At 51.2% G+C, this 21,838-nt stretch overlaps 1 protein-coding gene across 1 annotated transcript in view; it reads right to left on the bottom strand.

Moving 5' to 3' along the window:
* The window catches only part of JPH3 (junctophilin 3), a 55,474-nt gene extending 35,396 nt beyond the window's left edge, over positions 1–20,078 (bottom strand). The window contains exons 1-2 of the mRNA XM_057423519.1: positions 19,336–20,078; positions 3,446–4,223 (exon numbers count right to left, since the gene is read on the bottom strand). Of these exons, the coding sequence (XP_057279502.1) occupies positions 3,446–4,223; positions 19,336–19,717 (1,160 nt within the window). The 5' untranslated portion in view covers positions 19,718–20,078. The remainder of the gene's footprint in view (positions 1–3,445; positions 4,224–19,335) is intronic.
* Positions 20,079–21,838: the final 1,760 nt, after the last annotated feature.

Here is a 21,838-nt window from a genome sequence, read left to right as displayed (position 1 = left end):
AAGAGTGATGGCTCCTGGCTGATATGAGAGGGAATTAAGCACTCCACAGCACAAAAAGGACACTTTGAACCCTCATTTTAGACAGGCTTATAAGGGTCTTCCCCCTTGGCTCTCTTGGAAAACCCAGAGTTGATCTCAATGGTAGTTTTTCAGACGTGATTCACAGCCCTTCTCGGCCATTGACTTTATATGAATTACTTCACAGCAAATTAGACATAAAAGAGGAAAGAAAGTGTTCTTTAATTTCAACTGCATCAAAGAAAATTTAGAAGGATCATCTACTGAACCTAAAAACTATTCCCTAAATGAGCTTATTTTCCTGCGTCACATTGTACAGTGTTCAGACTAAAACACCTTTAAGAATCCAATTTACTTTCCATAGTGTACTGGAGACTTCTCCAGTACACTGTGTTTTTAGCCTACTTTCCTCAGGAAATGGGGCTTACTTATGTGATTGTGCTGTTTATATATCTATATGCCATCACTCCCACACTAATAACTTTTGAACGTGTTGGCCAATTCCAACCAAATCTGACAGAGCAGCAGAGTTTTCAAAAATACTGAAATCTTACAAATTTAATGAAATATGTGGGTGGGCACATATTTTCCCCCACCAGGGGAAAGGCTGCACAGTGAACTCAGCCTTATTATTAGACAGAAAAGAACACACACACATGCAAGCACATACATACACAGCCACACACCAGTGCTGTTATGAAACCCCCAGGTGTTGGTAAGCCAGAGCTCATGCTGGTGTGAGGCAAGGAATATGGTACCTCTAAGCCACCAAACCACCAAACCAAGCATCAGGACTCCTCCACCGATGCACCCACTGCCTAAGTTGTGCATTTCTTTCCATTTGGACGATGCAGCTTGGTGTGGGCACTGCAGGGGAGTGTTTATCCATTTAGAAGCTTTAAAGTTAACCGGACTGATGATATGGAAGCCTTTCTAGCTGGTTCTAGGTTTGTAAAAGCTTGCTCTCTTGTGGCTCTGCACGCTGAGAACTGCAAAAGCCTTCACAAAAGGGAAGAGCTTGAGCTGAAGGATGATAGGTTTTGGACTGGCACGTTGAGGTGCTTGGGCCTCTCCTGCACATAGTCAAATTGCACACCTGAGACACTACCTAACACCTTGGGGCTAAGCCTGTTCACCCACCTAATCCCGCATGCCCTGTGTCTCCAGCAAAGCCTAAATCCTTCAGTCCTGCCTGGGTTGTATTGGGATGATTTGGCTCTCTGTTGATAGGATTTGGGGCCCCACCATAAAACACAGCAGCCAAAGTTCCCCGGACGGCTGTCATCCATGATTGGTAACCCAGCACTAATGCACAGTGCACGTCACATTGGAGTCTGTCTGTGCAGGAGATCAATAAAGGGCTTTTCAACACACCAGCAGCCTTCATGCACCGGAGGCGATGGCTGTGCCATAAAAAGAACCAAGCCCTGGGTTCCCAGAGCTTGCTTTCTTCCATGTGTGTCTAGTAAAGGACAACTAGTTAAGACCAAACAGTGGAGGGAGCTGGGCTGCAGGGTGGAGATGTCGGGTTGCTGGTGGGACCAGGTTAGTCTCTGGCAGTATCGTCAAAGCAGTGCGCTCCCATTCATTTATTTCTTTGCATCTTCACTGATGACTGAAGGGGTCCTCTGTGACCCCACCAAATCCCACAGGTTTTCCTCCTCCTCCATGCACACGTGTGATTACAGGATGCATCCTCCCTCCCAGCACTGCTGCTGCTGTCCAGCAGAGCTCAGGACCATCTTATCCCAGCTGGTGCAGGGGAGGAAGGTACTTGTGCTCTGCATCCCTATCTGATTTGATGTTTTCCATTCTGTCTCATAATTAGAAGGTAGAATATCATATGCCCAGAGCTCATTAAGCATTTCCAACATGGGGAGGGGTCATACCTCTGCCAACTCCCACTGTCGTGGCTTTCCAGGACCATTAGCACCTAGGGACAGAGGATGCTTGGGTTCTTAGACCTGGCATCCCACAGCAGACTAGAGCTCCAGGCTTCCAGGACTGCAGGAATGCCTTTGTACTGAGGCATTCACATCCCCAGATGACAGGGAAAGATCTGGGCTTTCCGCTGCTCTGCAGTCTGTTTCCTACCTGGCAATCCAGTGGGATTTCTTTCCTTTTCCACAGCTTTGACAACAGTTTCGTACACCATCAGCTCAAAAACATCATCAAGCCCAAATACGCTCCCAAAGCAGGCCTGGGAGTCTAATTTATATTGCAGATAAGTCATCGGTAGAAGTGCTGATAAAGATTCCAAGTGTGACTCTGCATACAAATGATTCAGACCCAACAGCTAATCCAGCACAGGAGACTGAAGAGGTACCTGGGTTTTTCCCTGAACCCCAGCCCGTTTTCCCCAGCCTGGCTGCTATATGTAGCATTTGCTCATAAAACAGAAAGGAACGACCATGCTCTAATAAACCATCCCCAAGGAGCCCTGACTTTGACAGAGGAGACTTTTCTCAGCTCACCTCTTGTTAGGAGCTCACTGTAAGTCATGAAGTGCCAGGTGCCAGCTAGAAGGTGCTTGAGTTGTCCCTGCTTTGAGCTGGAAGTTGGACCCTATTTCAAGCTAAATCAGACATTACTTCTATCCCCCTGCTCCCCCCTTCTTTCAGATACATAAGGTCCTTGCCCTGAATCACTGAGCAGTTCCATGATGGCTACAGCCAGCCCAGGGAGTAAGGGGCTTCTTGGGGCCAGTAGGGATTATTTGGGTACCCAGAGCTTTTCTTCCTAGCAGAGTGTCAGGCAGGGCAAACCCTCCACAGGCATCAGCTGCAGCCAGTGATTTGACTGCTTTTCCACTCAAAACCTCTTTTGGGAACGGAAATAGCTAGGAATCATCCCAGTGCAGGCCAGCCTTGGGATGGCTCCTCCTGGCTATAAGTCAGACAGAGGATATGGGCAAATGACATCTCAGGAGCAATTCTGCTAAGGGTATCATCCTGCTTACTAAAGAGGCTAGGGAGAAATGGGGTAAATAACCCAGCAGCTCCTAAGTGACAGTCATCAGCATGCGAGACCCACATTGTCAGCCACAAGTGCATGGCACAATCACCCCTTGCACAGGCTGCATCATTCTGGGTGACCTTGCGCGGTCTTGCTGGCTGGGTTGCAAACACTCTGCATCCACATCCCACTTGGAATTAGCAGAAGGACAAATCAGCTTGTATCCACCTCAGTTCGAACACCACCCATGACACCTGGACCAATCCAGAAGCATGCCTTTCCAGGATGCTGAACGCTCCCGCTTTGTGGTCCAGCCAGCACTGCAACCCTTGCCTGCCTCCACCAGCCTCCCTAAAACATCCCACCAGGAGCCTACGACTGCAAAAAGTCTATTCCCACTTCTCCCATCAAACCGCAGCCACTGGGGCTTGACCCTTGCTCAGACACCACACTGGGAAGGGGAACACCTTACCTGGATGCTGCAATCTCCGCTTTCTGCTTGGCAATGGTGGCTGCCCGCTCAGCAGCCTCCACGGCCCGATCCACCTTCTCACGGATCTTGCTGGCCCGCAGCGGGATGAGGTTCTTCCTCTTGCCGCTGACCAGGATGTTCTGCTTGTACTTGCCCTCCTCCTTGGTGCCGTCAGGGAAGGTCATGCAGCCGTAGCCATGGCGCTTGTTGTTGGCCCATTCTCCCTCGTACTTCAGCCCATCCGAGCGCTGGCTCACCCCGAAGCCTGACCGCTTGTCGTTCTTCCACTCGCCCACGTAGATCTCGGTGGTGGTGGCGTCGATGTCGTCTTCGATGACGGAGAGCTCGGCTTCGCCCTCACCCAGGCTGATGGTGGAGTTGATGTCGCTGGCGGTGGAGCTCACCGTGCTCATCCCGGCTTCGCTCCGGAAAGAGCTCTGCTTGCTTCGCTGGCTGGCCAAGGAGCTCTTGGACTCGGACTTACGGAGCTTGAGCCCGCTCAGCAGCGACCGCCGGAAGATGCCCTTCTTCTTGCTCTTGAGGATCTCGGCATCGCTGTGGGCCATGAGGACGAAGCCACCCCGGGAGACGGCAGGGCTGCCGGCCACCGCCGGCGAGGAGTCGGGGTGCAGCGCCGTGCCGTTGGTGTGCTCGCTGCGCAGGGAGTTGATGGACGTCCTCAGGGGTGACCTGATAACCGCAGCCATGCCGTAGGGAACGCTCTGCCGGACGCCGTAACCCTGGCGCATCCCTCCGACCCACTGGCCCTGGTATGTCCCTAGGAAGAGGAGACAAAAGCAAACAGAGGCTTCATGGCATGGCATCCTGTGGAGCGCTAATGGCATCAAACTGTTCTACAAGCCCTTGGTTAGTGGGAGCAGCAAAGAGCAGCTCTGGATCCCAGTCCCATCTCCGTGACAAGGACTGCAATGTCATATTGTGGGAGGGAAAAATAAGATCTTGGTTGGATTGCAGGCTTGCACTCCAGATGCAGCATGGAAATATTAGAAACCAGCCAAGGCATCACCAAGCAGGGAGCGATGCTTCGAGGAACTGACCCTAATTTGAAAGGGAAGAGAGTGGGGAGTTGGGGTAAGGGAATCGTTATCCGGAAGCAGACTCAATCCCTGTCAATGCTGCCGGCAGTGTTCAAAGCGGATGGTGCATTACAACGCATTTACTTACATACGTAGCACCTTTCATCTGGCATGTAGCAGAAGGGAGCTGCTCTATAGAAGTAAAGGCCTCGTGGGGAGAGATCCATTTGGTTATTCTCTTTGGAAATGTGCCCCTGTTTGAACTCCTGCATTTGTGTGGGCACTTAACTGGAGTTGCTTAACTGGTCAGTAATGGGTTGAAACACGCACGAGACCTCACTACAACACTGTGAATGGAGGCACAAGAAACCCACCCGGCCCAAGGAAGCACAACCAGAGTGTAATGCCTGCCCCATACACTGAAGTGCCCGGTGGCAATCTTCCTTGGGGCTTATAATCCCTTCCCCTCCTGGAGCTCAGTGACTGGCACACTTTCACATTCCATCCCACCTGGTTGAACCGTGTGGCTTGTTTTTATTCTTAGGATGGCTTAATCTGTTCTGGACTAGCTTAAGACACAGTGCTGGGAGGTGTCCCTGCCCACAGCAGCAGCGTTGGAACTGGATGATCTTAAGGTCCTTTCCAACCCAAATCAGTCTGTGATCCTATGATTCACTGCCCACCTAAGCCCTTGCAGATGGATAAGCCCGGGGACAGCTCCTCACCTGGCATTGGTGCTGCTGGGATGCTGTGGCTAGTCCTAGCCCTTGGCTGCCCTCCTGATTCCCAGTCCCGGCTGGTAATGCTGGGACAGGCACAGGCAGCACCTCACAGCATCCCTTCGTGCCAGCCCTGCTCCCGCACACCAGGGGAATCTAAAAATACATGAGCTGATGGAGTGAATCCTTTGTGAATCCAACCAAAACAGCCCAGATGAAACCAACCCAATGACTATCACCAGCTCAGACTGATAAAGGCTTTCCGTCCCCTCTCCGCACAAGATGCTCTTTGTCCTTAGCAATCAGGGTAAGCAATCAGACATGAGCAACCCGTTGGTTCCACCTCAGACCACTCTTTTGGCTGCAAAAATATTGTTCCTTAAGATCCAGCCACTTTGCTGCAGGGTTTCCTTCTCAACATTTCCCAACAGCCCAGCAGAAAGAATGATTAAAACAGGCCGTGCTGCCCATGCTCACCCTCAACCCAGATGAACCCCTTTCCCACTACAAGGAGTGATCCCAACCCTACAGCTACGCATCCTTTTGCTCCTCTTCATTCCTCCTCCTCCTGATCCCACCTCCAGGGCTCCCTTAGGGTTTCTATTGCCCAGACCCTGGGGCTCAGTATTGGCTCTGGAGATGGATACAGGCTGGAGTGGCTCACCCTGAGCACAGAAAGTGGAACCAGCTCCCAGGCACATTTGCACGGATCCCCTGGAGCTCAGGCATCCTTCCCATTGCCCCGATGCAAGCAATGCTCCTGAGTTGCTCTGTTGTCTGGGTGACAGCCTTGTGCAACCCAAAACAATGCCAGCCCCAAGCTGAGGAAGAGACTTCCTTGGAGAAGCAGGGCCAGGTGGGCAGGATTTACTGAGGGTTTATAGGATTAGAACCAGGGAGGGAGGCAGAGCACCAGGATTATGGAAAGCACTGGCAGGGCAGGGTGAGGAGGTGGTGGCAGCTCCGGCAGGGAGAAGGATGGGGGACAACACAGCTGGCAAACAGCTCAGAGGAGACATCAGACATGTCCTATGGTTGGGTTTGAGCAGTGAGCCTTGCTCGCCCTGCTGCAGTCCACTTTGGGGTCCCCAAGAACATGCAATGACCGATGTTGTGCCCCCACGGCTCTCCCCGTGCCCAGTGGCACCCTGGAATGGTCTCTGTGGCAGGGGAGAGACCATCGAGCTCTCCATCCATCCATCCCCTGCAGACCTGGCACTGTGTCACTCCCCATTCTGGCTCCTTCCCAGAGCATCTGGGGAGCAATGGGCAGCAGATGGGTGAGAGACATTTCCCCCAGTGCTCTGAGCACCCCTGCAAAGGCAGCCCAAAAGATGGTTGTGATGCCCTCACACCATGCTCAGTCTCCTGTTTCCCTTAGAGATGGATTCAATGGGTTTCAGGGAGAGATGCTCCTGTGGGCAAGAAGAGAGGGAGGAAAGGTCCTGCAAGGGATCTGTCAGAGCCTGCCCTGCCTATGCCCTGGATTCCCTTTCCCTTCGATGGTCCCTTGACCTCCCTGTCCCCAGCAAATCTACAGCTGATGAAAACCCCACCGGATTAAACCAAAGCGCCGCAAAGCAGACACAGCCCTTTGCTGAAAACCACAGGCAGCAGCAAAGAGCAGAACAAAGCGCTGTCGGAGCAAGCGTGACAGCGCATCTCAGCTGGAGAGAGGCAGCAAATTGGCCATAGCAGGTTACAGCTGCAGTGTATCTCCAGCAATGCAGAGGTGCCCGGGAAGCTGTCATCCTTGCATGGCCTTAAAACCTGCTCCTAGAATTGCACAGGTGCCAGGAGATGCTCTGCATCTCCTTGGTAAGGCCAATTTTAGTAAGCAAAGGATGCTTGAGGAGCCACCCCATCCATCCACTCCATCCTGCTTCTCCCCTCCTGGCATCATGGAGCAACACCCATTAGAGAGCAAAACCCAAACCCCAAGTCTGCTTTCGTGGGTGGTATTGCCCTCCTCATTGCTTCCCTGATGGAGGCAGCAGCATGGATTACCTCTGGGGATTGCCTAGGAGGGTCCCAATGGCCACCAAGACATCTGGCCACCTTCATAGCCACCAGCACATCAAAAAGCTTCCTTCCAGGTAGCTGATTTCATCCATACTTTCTCACCCAAACAGCACTCCTTCCTTCATCTGACTTCATAACGTTTCAGATCCCTAAATATCCCAGGATTTGGACATGAATACTGGAAGGTCTCAGAGCCATGTGATCTGCATTGCTAAGCGCTGCCACCTCCTCCCCTTGCACTGCTCAGTTTAACCTCTGCCCCCTAACATTTGGAGATATATGCACAAAGCTTAATCTCACCAGGAGCTGGGAGACTCTTTCTCCCTGCAGAGGAGACAGGGGTTTATGGTTTTCCACTTTACATGCCAGGATGGAACAGCTATAGCCATTTCATTGCTCAGGAGGTGAAAAGGGAGCAGGCAATGGGAAGCCTGTGCGGTGGGGACCATAGGATGGGGTTGGGTGTAACGGGATGAACACATCTGATGCGAAAGGTCCCCAGGTTGATCTGCTGAGGTGCTGAACTGAGGTCCTCAAGGATTTCAGTGCAAAGAATGAGAGCTGAGCACCTCCCAGGGTCTGGGCAGAAAAGCAGATGCCCTCTTTCAACTGTGTGCAAGATGGGAACATGCCTACATTGGGATGGGAAGCAGGAAGCAAGCCAACACTGCTGCAGTCATGGCCACAAGCTGATTGCATTGCCCAAGCCAGGGCCCTATGGAAAAGAGACAAAGACACTGTGATAGAGGATAATTTATGGGGAATAAAATGCACCAACTTCTCCCCAGCCACGCAGGTCACTCCTGCCTCCAGGATGCCACAGATATCCATCCCACTTCAATGTGGCTCTTTTACACCGAGCAAAAAGGACAAAGAGCATCCAAGAATGTCTTGGACATGGAAAGAACACCCTCCTGAGGCAGGTAACTTGTGACTTCCTATGGTAACACAACCAATGCAACAGCTCCTTCTGTACTATCAATATTTGCAAAATGCTTTACAAAGCATTAATTGCTTGAGATCAATGGAGTGATTGTGTCAGGGAAAATGCAGCACCCGTTACGCGGTCAGGGCAGCATCATACAGACAGCCAGTGGTAGGGCCAGGTGGAAGTGTGGAGTATAGGACAGCACTGGGGAGCCAAGCCAATAAATCTCAGTCACCACCATGATCCTGCTGAAAAGAGGGCCTGATCCTGCCCTGGGAATGGGAATTTTGCAGCAAAATCAGAGCCCAGAGAATAAGCAGGTTGTGTTCCTGCTTGCCATAGATTCACAGGGAGGAATCCTTGATTCCTGGTGTAATCACTCCAGCATGATGTAGTCAAGGTAAAGGTAATGTCAAGAATGGTGGGGATATAGCCACACAGAGATAAGGAGAGGGAATAACCTGAGGCTACAAGAAAGTAACTGAGAGTATTCACCTTTTGGAAACAGCAGATGGAATGTGAGAAAGGGAATGGGCTTGCAGGAAATATGGGGAAAGTTGGGGTGGGATAGGAACCTGGGGAAAAGGGAATGGGCAATGAAGTTGTTGGCCATTTTCACTTGCGTTCTTAAGCCTGAGTTTTGGAGGTTCTTGGCTTGCTCCCCTTGGAGCAAGGCTAGGGTGTTTCCAAATGGCTTTTTAAGCTCCTGCAGGAATTTCTGTTCCCCAGAGGACCATGCAGAGCCCCATCCTTCGCTGGAGCCAGGCAGGCTGAAAGCGGAAAGCGAGAAGTCACTGGCCTCTGAAGCATTATTCCTGATTCTCCAGCAGAAGATCATACGTTTGGAGAAATGACAAGCACCAAAAAGTGATCTAATTCATTGCAGCTCCTCAGTGCTTTCTCAGCATTTGGCTCAGGAGGCTAAGATTCATTCTGGGAAGAGAGCAGAGACACTGCAGGGCTGCTCCTGTTGTCCCCATAATGCCAAAATCCCTGAAATAGGAGTTTGCCTTGGTTGCCCCTTGGAGAAACAGGGAATCGTGCAAAGCTGGTGGCAAGGTGGCTGGGTTCAACCCCTGCGCCTCATGTTCCCTGCTGTAAACAGGGATGATGCAGCCACACTCCATCAGTTCAGCTGGCTATGGGGAAGACTAATTAGCTCCAATCTGCAAGCGCTCCGGGAGGATCCGAGGCATTACAGACACTGGGAAGAACAACAGATTTCCATTCATTTCCTTGGTTTTGCCAAAGGGATTTGGAGGTTTTCCTGGGGAGAGGGAAGGAGAAGACTGATGTCCAGCTCCAGCTCATCTCTTTGGGATGCAGCTGCTGTGGCGGGGCTCATGTGCTTGTTCAAGCAAGGGAGCTGCTTGCTCTTGCAGACAAGGTCTTAACCGTGGCTGGGAAGAGGCAACCAGCTCATTGCCACACAGCACACCAGGCTGAAGCCTTGGGCCAGAAGAATCACTTCACTGATGCCATTTTAATCCATACCTTTTTGCACATAAAAATTGAGGGTGATGGGCACACAGCTTCCTTTGGCCCAGGGTGCAACCACACACTTGGATATAAACCTGGTTCATCTTTACCATGGCACTGTACAGAAACAGAAGTCAGGATTTTGGGGGTGGAATGTCTACATTTTCTTTCCTCCCTCTCCCAGTACCCGAGGATTTGGCATTTTGCAGTCCTCTGAGCCCTCTGGCTCCAGTCCAGGAACACCATTAAGTAGGAGTGTTATGGACTGAAGGTTGCTCACAGGCGCTTCCCAAAACAAGACAATCAGTTCCATGCTCTCCTCGAAAAAGCCCTTGGCAAGCACACAGGTTAAAGCACACAGGGAGATTTGCAGCGACCTGCCCTGCTTCACTCCACTTCAGCTTCTCACATGGAGAAATTCAAGCAGCTACTTAGGATGCTGTAAAGCATTTTGAGGTCGGTGGGCACATGCATACTTTTATCACAATATGACCTCGGGAAAAAACAAAACACTTGGAAAAATGTTCCTTACCCATCAGTAACACGAAGTTAAAAACCCTACAAATAACCCACTGTCATGGCTCAATGTAAAGTACTTCAAGGCTAGCTAGAATAATCATCAACACAAGCACAGCTACGCAGGCTTCCATAGACATGGGAGCAGCAAGCTTCAAAGGATAGGTTCCTCTTTAGCCTCTGTCCCATCCTTGAAGCACAGCCAAGATCTGCCTGTCACAGTGACTGTGTTTGGCAATGGCAGTGATCCAAGCCTCCCAGATAGCTTTTGCCACTCAGCAGAATTTGGGAATGAGGTCTGCATTGTCCAGAGGGTCCACCATCCACATTTCCAAACCAAGCTGAAGTCATTAGGCCTTGCAAATTGCTCATTTATCTTGTGAAGGATCCTTCCTGGTACGCTCACATCTTACCCTCTACCCCCCCATCTCTGAACTCTGCAGTATATTAATTAAAGACATCCGATGGCAATAATTAGGCCAGTCTCTTGCATGATGATGGAAGGAGCAGGTTTTAGAGATATCACTTCCCAGCTATTCAATATCAGAAAGACCCAGGGAGGGTCGATGCACAAATCATGTTTTGCATCTCAGAAACATCTATCCCAATGAGAAGATGTATGAGAGAAAAGAGAGGACTGGAGGATGCTAATTCAGCCTCAGATCCTGATGGTGCAATGATAGGGACACACTTGTTGGCCACCCCGGTTGACATCCAGCAGTCAGGGGACCTTGTTGGTAAAAACATGCCCCCAAAATGTGCTACCTCCAGGTGTGGGTCCTCCCAAGCATCCGTGTGGGTGCCAAGACATCCCAAGAACCATCCTTCCTGCACTCCTGGCAGCAGGACAAGGCGTTGTGCTGGGTGACTTGCATTTCCTGCTGTGTGCCCAACACAGCAGTTGTACCCCATATGTTCACCTAAATCCTACACAAGCATGATATGGAAGGTTAGGACTTCTCACCTGCATTGCCCACTATGAAAGGTGAGAATCAGTGATGGCACATGTGTGCAATGCCACACGGATACAGCATCAGCAGCGAGTTATCCCCCCCCCCAGCTCTGCCAATGGTCTTTGACCATCACCAGGCCATGCTGAAAACACAGTCAGGTGCTTCTTATGTGGTTGTTAATATGCCAAAAATATGCTCTGGTAAGTGCTTACACAGGGGAAGGAATAAAGTATGGATTTTTGAGTATGCAAATATAATCTGCAGGCACAAGCACGTGATGGATGTTAGTCATATTGCTTAATGCGAGGCTGGATACGTACATATATGATGGGCACAGTGAGGTCCTGGCATCCTTGGAGGGGACAAGGGGAAGAAAGAAAGGAGAAGGGAGAAAAGCAATGAAGAATGAAGAGGGAAGGACTAGAGTGGACATGAGCTGCTTTGTAACTGCCTGGATGGTGGATAGCATTAAGTCTGTTGCTGGGGCTCAACAAATAATGAAGCATTTCAAGTCCACAGCTCCTATCAGCATGGTTAGCTTGCACTTTTAAAAGCTAAATGCCAGGGACCCTCCATCTAAGGAAATAAATCAGTGGAGCTGCTGCATTTGGATGATGTGCCATAGGAGATCACTCTGCAAGCAGGTAGAAATGGGTGCAGGAATGGCCCCAGTAGAGCCAGTGCCTCGTGGGACACCTGGGGCAGCAAGAGCCTGGGGCTGGAGAGAAGAGATGGATCTATACAGCCTCCTCCTCTGCAGATGCAAATAACCACGTAGAGTAACTCAGGATGAAATACCACAGAACAGGGATTGCTCAACCACTCGGGAAAATCATCTGAAAGGCGGGTTTGCATCATCAGGAGTGATCATGTGGGGGATATGAGCTCCATCCAAAACACGGGAGTCCTTTACGTTCTCATTGCCATGAGGCCTGCTCTGAAGATGCTTTGTAATCAGATCAGCAGAGGGAAGCTACTTCCCTCACTGGCAAACATTAATGTGCGTCATGGTACTGGAAAGATATTTGCTGATATTTGCACTTACAGATGGGAAACTGAGGCGCAGAGCGAGGTGGAGGATGAGCTCCTCCAACAAAACGAGGTGTGTGCCTCTCTGCTGCAGGCACAAAGTGGCTCTGCACAGCCCACAGCAAGCATATGGAATGGGGCAAAGCCTTGAAGTCAATGCCCTACCTCTGAAGATAAGCCAGGCTACAGGAATTAAGCCATTTTCCACAGGGAATAGCCAGCAATGAGTATGTGCCTTTATGGTACTAATTACATTAAAAACCACATATGGAAATTCAGCTCAGATAACACCTGTGAGATGAGCATCCTCCCATACCCGTGACCAGGTTCAGACTCTCCTGGTAACAACTTCTGAAGCACTTTGGCTATTTGCTTTAAGAGGGAAAAAGCTCAATTTGTTCTCCCTGTGCAGTAAAACACAAGTCCATCCTGAGCATCCCCTCCCTCTTCTCCCTTATTGCTCCTGCTTCCCCCAGCCTGTTTGCGTTAGTAATTGCTTTTTCCAGCCAGCATTTGGAGAAATGCTTTAAGCCATTACAATGGCAATCAAATCCTGGCATTGCTAATTCTGATGGGGCTCACAATGAGTCTCAGGCCAGTTGTGATTTTCCTTAAAGTGCCAGGTCCTGGAGTCAGGGGAAATAGAGCTTTTCAAAAGGAAAGAACAGGCAAAAAGAAACTTCCAGTTTTCCTGGGAGCGGGAAGTGCCACGTTCACTGGAGACAGTGGAGGGAGCATCATCCCCTGGTGAAATGGGGCCCATGGGCAGCTGAATCCCTGAGGATTCAGCCACCGACTGGGGCCAAAACTAGGATGAGGCTTTCACACAAGGGGTGAGAAACACATTAACATATCACTCAGCTCCTTTATTACAGCTAATGTGCTCCTCTCACAAAGGAGAGTGAAATCGGGCTAATACTTAGTCCATTAATCCCTCAGCGCTCTAATCCTCACTGCAAACTCTGTGATCTCACCCCATTTCTGAGCAGAGCTCACAGGAGTAAGAGCTAATTCTCCAATGCTCACACACAGTGCTGTATGCTAGCACCAGGCTTTGGGGGTCCATGGGATGAGGCTGAGCTCCCCATGGATGTGGGATAGGAGGCTGCACCAGGAGCAGGGATAACGCAGGATGAGGTGAGGTGAAAGCAAGATTTAATTCTATTCTATGAGATAAATGGTCAATCTCTTATGCAGTCCAGGGAAACACCTCATAGACCCAAAGCGATGCCCTGAGCAGGGAATTATACCTTTTTAGCAGTCATCTTGGTGCAAATGTCTGCAAATTTAGGGACCTTGCTCCAGCTGTTCACTCATTCATGAAAATTCATGATGCTCTGCTGTGTGCTAAGAGTAAGTGGAACATCTTCAGGGAATCATTTTGGGAAAGGAGTGGCTGTTCTAAGGGAATGCCCATGCATCGATTGCAATTTTTAAGGATTTTGGATTCAGAAGGAAGAATCTGTCTTTGGAAAGCCGATATCAACCCCAAAATACAACCACTTGCCATTCAAGTGCTTGGGGCTTTTTTTTCCTCCAAGCTCCCCTTTTATGTTAACCAATAGTTTAAGTTAAACAGCAAACTAGCATCAAAACTCTCCTGCAACTACTGCAAACTCCTGCCAAAAACTTCCTTTATTGCTCAGGATTTCAGTCAATGTCAAACCCATACCCCAGACAGGCAAACCCTGCCAAATCTCATAAGGCAGATACTAAACCACAGTGTTGCCTCCTCTAGGACCATCACCAGCTCCATCCTGCCCGGATGCATCTCCAAGTCATGCCTACGTTAATACGGATCATTCATCTACATCAGCGTTACCTGATTCAAAGCATTCAAAATTTATCAGGTTCATTTTAAAATCGAGGCATTTTTAAACAGAAGGCATTTTTAGCTCTCATCTGCTGGTTTCCAAGCCTGTAAGAATGACTTCCCTGCAACAGCCTGGGTGGAAACCTTGCTTCGAAAATGAAGCTTAAAATCTTGCAAAATCACATGATTCCACAAGCTGGAGCTTCAAGGGAAAAAAAAAAACACTCAGCTACAGGAGCAGATGTCACCCAACCACGAGGGGCCCCATGGGATATCAAATCACATGCAAATACCCTGAGATTCGCATTAAAAGCCATGAGAAACCCACCCCAGCATCCCCAGTGAGAGGATATTAAAACAGTGCTTCCCAGCTTAGGTCACCCTCTATTATGGGTCAAGGAGAGAGGTGTAAGGAGGCCAGACTGCCCCAGGGTTGGGGTCCTACATCATACCCTGGAGCTGGGTGGAATCCTCAAGAAGATGGAGTGAAGGTCTGAGCCGGTCTGACAGTTTCTATCTCTCATCCTTTCCCCTGGGGTCAAAATCCTTCCTCCTCTGTCCTAAGCTGTACCTGAATCTAACCATCATGTTCCAGTGAGATAAGTTATTACCATGAGTTCATGTCATTTATTTTTAATAACACTGGTCACAATCTTCATTTAGTATTTTGATTCATTTATTCTATGCTAGGTGGGTCCTGACGCCTCAGCTCTTGCTCTCCTATAACCACTGCCGCGCTGTGAGCAACTTCCGTACCAAACCTAGGAGGTGGGATGCTTCATCAACAGAGTTCATAGCTTTTATCTTTAATTATCAGGTTCTTAGGGGGTTGTCTGGATCTGCAGGAAGCGGGAGGATGGGGAATCAGGGCGCACTTGTATTTGCTTGTTTCCGCCCACTATTTAAAGTGCATCAACAATTCCTTCCCGGCAGCAAAATAAGACGAGAGCTGGTACTTTTAAGGTAATTCTGACATCCGTGCTATGAATAGACCACATGGAAATTTGCCCTCACTAGCTGGTTCCCTGCTGCTGTAGAGGAACCCGTGGAAAACCCCGCTATGGAGAGAGGCATGAGGCAGCTGTCAGGGATGCTGCTGCCCTTAGAGGCACTGGATGGTGGTGGTTCATTCAAAACCCCTTCCTGGACCAGCATCACGGCATCCCCAGTGCATCCCCCCAAGAGCAGCCCTTTACACTGGCAAAAGGGCTTTTTTCTGCCAAATATCTCATGTTTTTCACCTTCTCACCCATATTAAAGCCATTTGGTTGGTAGCTCCTGGTGCATCCACTTAAGAGGGCAGCTGGAAGTGTCACCAGTGCCACTGCAGAGGTGGGGAAACTGGGGCAGGACAGGCTGCGAGACAGCCCACACCGGCAGCTCCCACCGCACTGCTTTCCTCTCCCCATTGCTTGCAAAGCAGGAACATTTCCCAGCCTGGGCCAAGAAAACCTACATGCCTACTCACATGGTGCTAACAATGAAAACACTAATTATATTTCACTCACCTATCAAAGGGATGATTCATTTAGGTGAGTGGGCACGGAGGATTACACAAGATAAGCACCACGATGCGACTGCCCGTCTGTTTCGGGGTAGCCCTCCTGAGAAACAAGGCTGTGTGCAGCACATGGGAACCTGGGATGTGGGTAGCAGAGGGAGGGACCCAGAACGGACCAGGGAATCACTGCAAGCCATTCCCTAAGGACTGGCTGGGCAAACAGAACCCAAGCAAGGGACTGGTGCCCTCCCTGAGACCCTGTCTTGTTTTGGATCCAAAATTCTCAGCTGGGGAGAGGTGGAGGGAGGAGAAAAACAGCACTGAAAGGGCAAAAGCAGATCTGGGGCTTCCTTCACACACCCCACCTCATCCATTCCTCACAACCACGGTTTCAGCAGCTAAACCCATACCCAATGCACAGCCTGCAGCTACCACTCCAGCTGTCCCCAGGGTAAAATCCCTGAGTGTTTCCAAACTGTCCAAGGAGTTACAGAAAGGCAGAAACCAGCTGAGATGTCTCCAGACCTGCTCAGGTGGGGGTCTCCAACTCTCTGCTCTAGAGAGGTTCCACCAGCTCCAGCAAGGACCACAGCAGAAGCTCTAGCTCACATCGGCGCTGATCCATGTGGATGCAGCCCCTTTCGCCTGAAGCAAGGGAGCAATCCTGCTCCCTCTCTGGACTTGAGCAAATAAGCAGTGCAACTCCAACATCTGACTGAAGCAACCCTCAGGATCCTGGTTTATGTAATACCAGGGAGCTTCTGGATGCGGGCAGGAGGGATTTTTGGCAGAAAGATAAGGACATGTCTGCAGTATTGAGGTTTAGGGGGGTCCAAGTGTATGTGTACGTGCAGGGGAAAGACAGGACAGTGCATACATGTGCCACACATGGGTCAGGCGTGTGCCAAGGAGATTGGGCAAAGCGTGGGCTTATAGGGGAACAGCACGGCTGCATTTGCGTAGTTGGGCTCTGTGGGATAGGTTTACATTGATGGACACGTATCCACACAGCTCGGGGAACACAGTTCGCGTTCACCTGGTGCATGCACGGGTCGGAGAGGGCTGTTCTCCAGGCTGGGGGCAGACCATGTGCATGTGGGTATGCATGAGAAGGGGCGAAGCGTCTCCTCGGCGTGGGGAGGAGAGGCGTGTGTGCATGGCGATGAGTGTGCCCGTGTGGGAGGTGTGAGAGCTGCAAGCTGCATGTGGGGGAAGCGTGCGTGCGTGTGCGAGCACCCGGGGCGATGAGCAGAGACAGGGCATAGGGATGGCAGCGTGGCTCAGGCCACCGCATCCCACTGCTCAGTGTCCAAGCCCTGTGCATCAACACGTGCGCATCAGCCACGCAAAGTATCACTGCCCAAGATAGCACCTGGTGGAGCGTTGGGGTTTGTCCTCACCCGTTATAGTGTGAGGGAATGGTGAAACTGGAGCTAAACCCATGGATTTTGGGGCACGTCGCTTCCAGAGCCTTGTTGTGCATTTAGGGACCCATCCCCTAGCCATGGTTGATGTGCTAAAAAAGCATAATGCAAGGGATGAATATTTATCTGTGGGTGGCAAGTGACAGATGCTGGGGCGAGGATTCTAGGATACTTCAGTTTGATGAAGGTAATAGCTTGAATAGATTAATGAGAAACATCCTTCCCAACAGTTGCCTCCTCTGTGCCATAGCTACTCAGCCACCCCTCCAGCAGAGCTCCTGCACACATCGGCTTCTTGAATCTAAATGCTCAAAGTTCATCAGCCTTCAGTATCCAAAAAGGCTGGAGATGTCCAACTTTGGGGTTTTCCACCCGGAACTGATACAGGCAACTGGGAAAGGGCCACGGCCTCTGAACACTTTTGCAACCAAGTTGGTGAATGTGAAATTTTGGCTGGGTTCAGTCACTCCGTGGTGACTGCCCAACTGAAATGGGGGGAAGCTGGTGCGGAGGAGCCCAATCGGGGCGCACATGGGGTGTCCCTACTCCTGGCAGCTCGATGGGCTTGGCCACAGGTACCACCATCACTCTGCATTGCCCCTCCTAGGAAGGCTTCAGAGTGCCTGAGGGAGCATTTTGCTACAGACCCTGCCCTTTTCTCCCACTGATCTCCCTACCTCCTCCTAAAATGATAAATGTCCAATACAGCTTCTCAATCCCCAGGCACCAAGAGGCCGGTCCGGGCTGACAAGATGGAAGAGGAAGCTCTTTGCTTCTGGTAGGTTCTCAGAAACGGTGAAACCGCCGGTAAACCACCCCAGTTTGGGGATGCTCCCCAGGGTTCCCAAATCACTGCTGCGCTGCAGTTGATGGGGACCGTGCTGGCCTGGGGGCACGTGTGTGCCCTGCAACACCCAGCCCTCAGAGAGATGTAGTTTGTTACGACTTCTGTCCGCCTTCCTGCAACCGTCCCCTGGTAGGGGCTGGATGCCATAAGGGGAGCAAGGAGACAGCTCTCATATTGAGCACACAGAACCCCCCCCCCCACATCCCCTCCTGACCACTTCGAACGTGGGAGACCACAATTATTCTCTGGCCAAGCAGCTTTATTCTCAGCTGAAGGACTGCTGGGATTTATTGATGGCTCGGAAACACACACCCGGCAGATTCCAGCCCAGACCCCAGCATTATTCCAGGCGGCTGAAACAAAAGGTTGCAGCTCTGTTTGCCTTCAGGAGAAAGCCACCAGCATCATTATCATTATCATTAAAACCCAAGATATTGTTCCACTTCTCCCTTCCAAAGCATAAAAGAGCAGCTGCAGGAAATGTTTAATCTTGCCTGCCTGCATAATCACAAAGCAACCAACTGGATTTTATAGAGAAAGGTCTTGCAACACCTTTCAGGAAGGCTGCGATGGAGCTCATCAATGCTGTAATTTCCTTAATGAAGCAAAATAACGGAAAATTATAATATCTTAAATAAAATAATAATTAAAAAGAGCCTGCTTTAGATGGACACATTTGACAGTGAAAGAAGGGGGCAGTGCTGCTGAATGCCCCCAGCCACTGGTAGGTAGGCCTGGACCGGATTATTGTGGCAATAGAGATGGAAGTAGCCACAAACCATGAGACAGGATGATACAGCCACTTACAGCAAAGCACCAGCTGCTTCCCCTGGTTCAGCCTTTAAGCTTGTTTAAGTCCAGCAATATTTTGTTTTAGGTCTCTCCAATTGGGTTTTCCTGTTTTTCATTTAATCCCAGTTTCCCCTCAACATCTCGTTAAGCCGTGTTGACGGCAGAGAATAGCTTTGATGATCCCTCTGAGCCCCTACGCTAAGCATTAAGCTGCAAACTAGGAATGTAAGACTCTTGTCTGAATTAAAGTCTTCTGCCTGGTATTATTAAGCATGGGGCTGCGTTTGGAGGGGCTGCAGGGCAAACAACGACCCCAGCTCCTCCTTGGGACCATTGGCAGCACTAGAGGTGCACCCATCTGCCCTGAACACCCCTACACACTCTCACTTCCCCCCTGCCCTGGGTTGCTTCAGTACAAGTCCTCCAGGTCCCAGTGATGCAGCGAGAACTGCAAATCCCATGTGCAACTTGGGTTGTCTCCTGATGGCTCAGCCCATCCCCGTCCTCCAACCACCACTGTGAGAGCTGGGTGTCCCCCCCCACCAGTGCAGCCAGCTCCCATCCCCAAAAACCCTGGTTGAGGAGAGACGGGGGCAGCACCTGGCACCAGGGACCCATTGAGCATGTGGGGCTACCTGTGGCAAAGAGCTGGGCTGATGCCACAATGGGCTGGTTCCCTGTCTCCTATGGAGTATGGGGATCCCTCCCTCCATCCACATCAGTAGGCTGCAAACTCCCAGACTCCAGCCTTAACCCAGGATCCCTGTTTGAAGGTTTCCACCTTACAGCATCACCCACCCTAGCAGGGAAGGTATCAATGCAGCACCTACCTCCATCCGAGTAGGTCTCTGTCCCGTAGCCATCCTGTAATCCATTGCTCCAGGTGCCTTCGTACTTGGCCCCATTTCCAGTGCATTCTCGGACCCCGTACCGTCCCTTAAATCCATGGGTCCACTCTCCTTTGTACACCCACTTCCCTTTGCTCTCCATGCCAATGCCATGGCGCTTGCCCTGCGCCCAGGTGCCCTGGTAAGTGTTGCCGCTGGGCCAAGTGTAGACCCCCAGCACCTCAAAGCCGTGACTCCAGGAGCCCGAATATTCACCTTGACCCTTCGGGCCGGTACAGATTCCGTGGCCATGAGCCTTTCCGTCCTCCCAGCCTCCACAGTACGACCCTCCATCGTCAAAATTAAACCTTCCCCCACTGGACATGCATGTAATTCGGTTTGCAAATCCCCCAAAAGGTGAAAAAAAAAAAAAAAAAAAAAAGGGAAAAAAAAAATAAAAAAAAGAAGGAAATAAAATGCAAACGATGACTTGGGAAAAAAGAGAATTTAAAAATCAAATCAATCACAACCATGCACCAGATCCAAGGGAGCTGCTTAAGCCAGTTTCTTGTGATTATTCATTCTCTGGGAGTACGTTCAGGATCAGTTCTCTCTTCCCCTGCTGTGGAGACAGTATCATTAAACAAACAAAAAAATAGCAGCAAGAACAGCAGCAGCTATTGGGTTTTGGTGCAAACGACTCCACCTAAAAACCATCCACGGCAGGGAACGGGGGTGGGGGAGGAAAAAAAAATAGGGGAAAAAAGGGAAAAATAGGGAAAAAAAAAGAAAAAAAAAAAAAAAAAAAAAGAGGCCAAATTCCAAGAGAAGGAGAAAGAACCCCGGGAAGGGAAGAGCCGCGGCTCCTCACAGCCCCCGCTGCGCCCCGCTCCCCGGGCTGCCCGCCCGCCCGGCCTGGCTGCGGCGCGGGGCCGGAGGCGGCGGCGGCGGCAGCGGCGGCATGGCGGGGATGCTGCGGGGATGCTGCGGGTGGAGGGGATGCGGGGTGGCGGCGGCGGATCAGCAGCAATGCGGCGCCTCGGCCGCTCCCGCTCGGCTCCCCCCACCCCGCCCCGCTCCGGGCCTCGCACCGCGCACGCACCTCGCGCCCTAAAAACTCGACATCGCCCCCGCTATATCTTTACAGACCCCCCCCCCCCTATTCGCACCGCAGCCCGCCCTCCTGCCCGTCCGTCCGCCTGCCTGCCTGCCTGTCTGCCCGCAGCAAACCTCACTGCCGGGAGGACCCGCTCGCCTCGCCCAGCGGATCCCGCATCTCGGCCGGAGGATGCTCGGGAATGAGGCTGGATGCCGCGGTGAGGGGCTGGGCAGCGGCCTCTCTCCGCTCGCACAGCGCTTCCCCCAACCCCGCCCGCACCACCACCTCCTGCTCCCTATGGGGATAAATCCTGCTTATTAATGAGAGGATCCTGGGCTTTCTGCTCTGCCTCAGCTCCCGGCTCCGGGCTCAGGGTGGATTTAAAGAGACAGGAACTGCGTCTCCTTCACCTCCCTCCCCGGCAAGGCCGCAGCCCCCCGCTCCCCCCGGCACCCCGCCGCGGCTCCGGGATGCTCCTATTTATCCCTTCATCTCTCCCCCGCCCCGCTCCCGCCTCTCCTCCTTCGATGCGACCAGGGGCGGCCGCTCCCTGCCAGACCCGGGGTCCCCGTTTCCCGGTGCGGGGACAACAGGAAAGGGACAAACGCCTTCGTTCAGCGCCGGCAGAGCCAAGTCTCCGGGCAGACTTCGCTCCGTGCCGGGTCCATCACACTGCGACTGCAACACGGATTATTTATTCATGGAAAGGCCGTGCTGTCACTCCAGGTTTATGGCAGTGGTCACAGCTGTATCCCCTTCTGGCTGGGCTGATGCACACCTTGGTCCTCTCCCTTCAACACAGGGCACCTCACTGGGGCCCTTCCTATCCATTGGGAAGGGGCAAAGCAGCAGGAAGCCCCCACCAGTCCTGTCCATAGATTTATTTCTTATTTTTATCCGGAATTGCTGAAGATGTGAAATTCTCCCCAGGCAGTGGCAACAGCTCCATGTCAATGGAGCACATGGGATGCTGGTCCAGGCGTTTCCCTCTGGAATATGCTCTTGCCACTGGCCATACACTCCTTTGTTTCTAAGTGTGACAAGTGTAAGGGGTGTCTGTGCAGCGCTGTTTGCATGTATATTTGTCTTAATACATGAGTGTAACGCACAAGTCTGAAGGAAAAATCCAGGTTGATGTAAACATAAACCCATCAGCAGTGAAAAAAAAAAGTTGGTTTGTTGATTAACACAGGAGCTTGACCCCTATAAAATTTTGGATCAGATGATCCTTGGGGTCCCTTTCAACCTGGTATTCCATGAAAAGGATTGGCCCTGACACTGTGTGCTTGACGGTGTTCAGAGAGGTGGATGAGGTCCTTGCGAGGCTGCTTTCCATAGTCTTTGAGAAGTCATGGAGACTGGAAGAAGACGAATGTCACCCCCATTTACAAGAAGGGCTCAAAGGAG

The sequence above is a fragment of the Pezoporus wallicus genome, unplaced genomic scaffold, assembly GCF_028554395.1.
Source record: "Pezoporus wallicus isolate ANWC-B61680 ecotype Strahan unplaced genomic scaffold, APGP_CSIRO_Pwel_v1 contig_10160, whole genome shotgun sequence".
In the NCBI taxonomy this organism is placed as follows: Eukaryota; Metazoa; Chordata; class Aves; order Psittaciformes; family Psittacidae; genus Pezoporus; species Pezoporus wallicus.
This window is presented reverse-complemented; position numbering and strand designations above follow the sequence as displayed.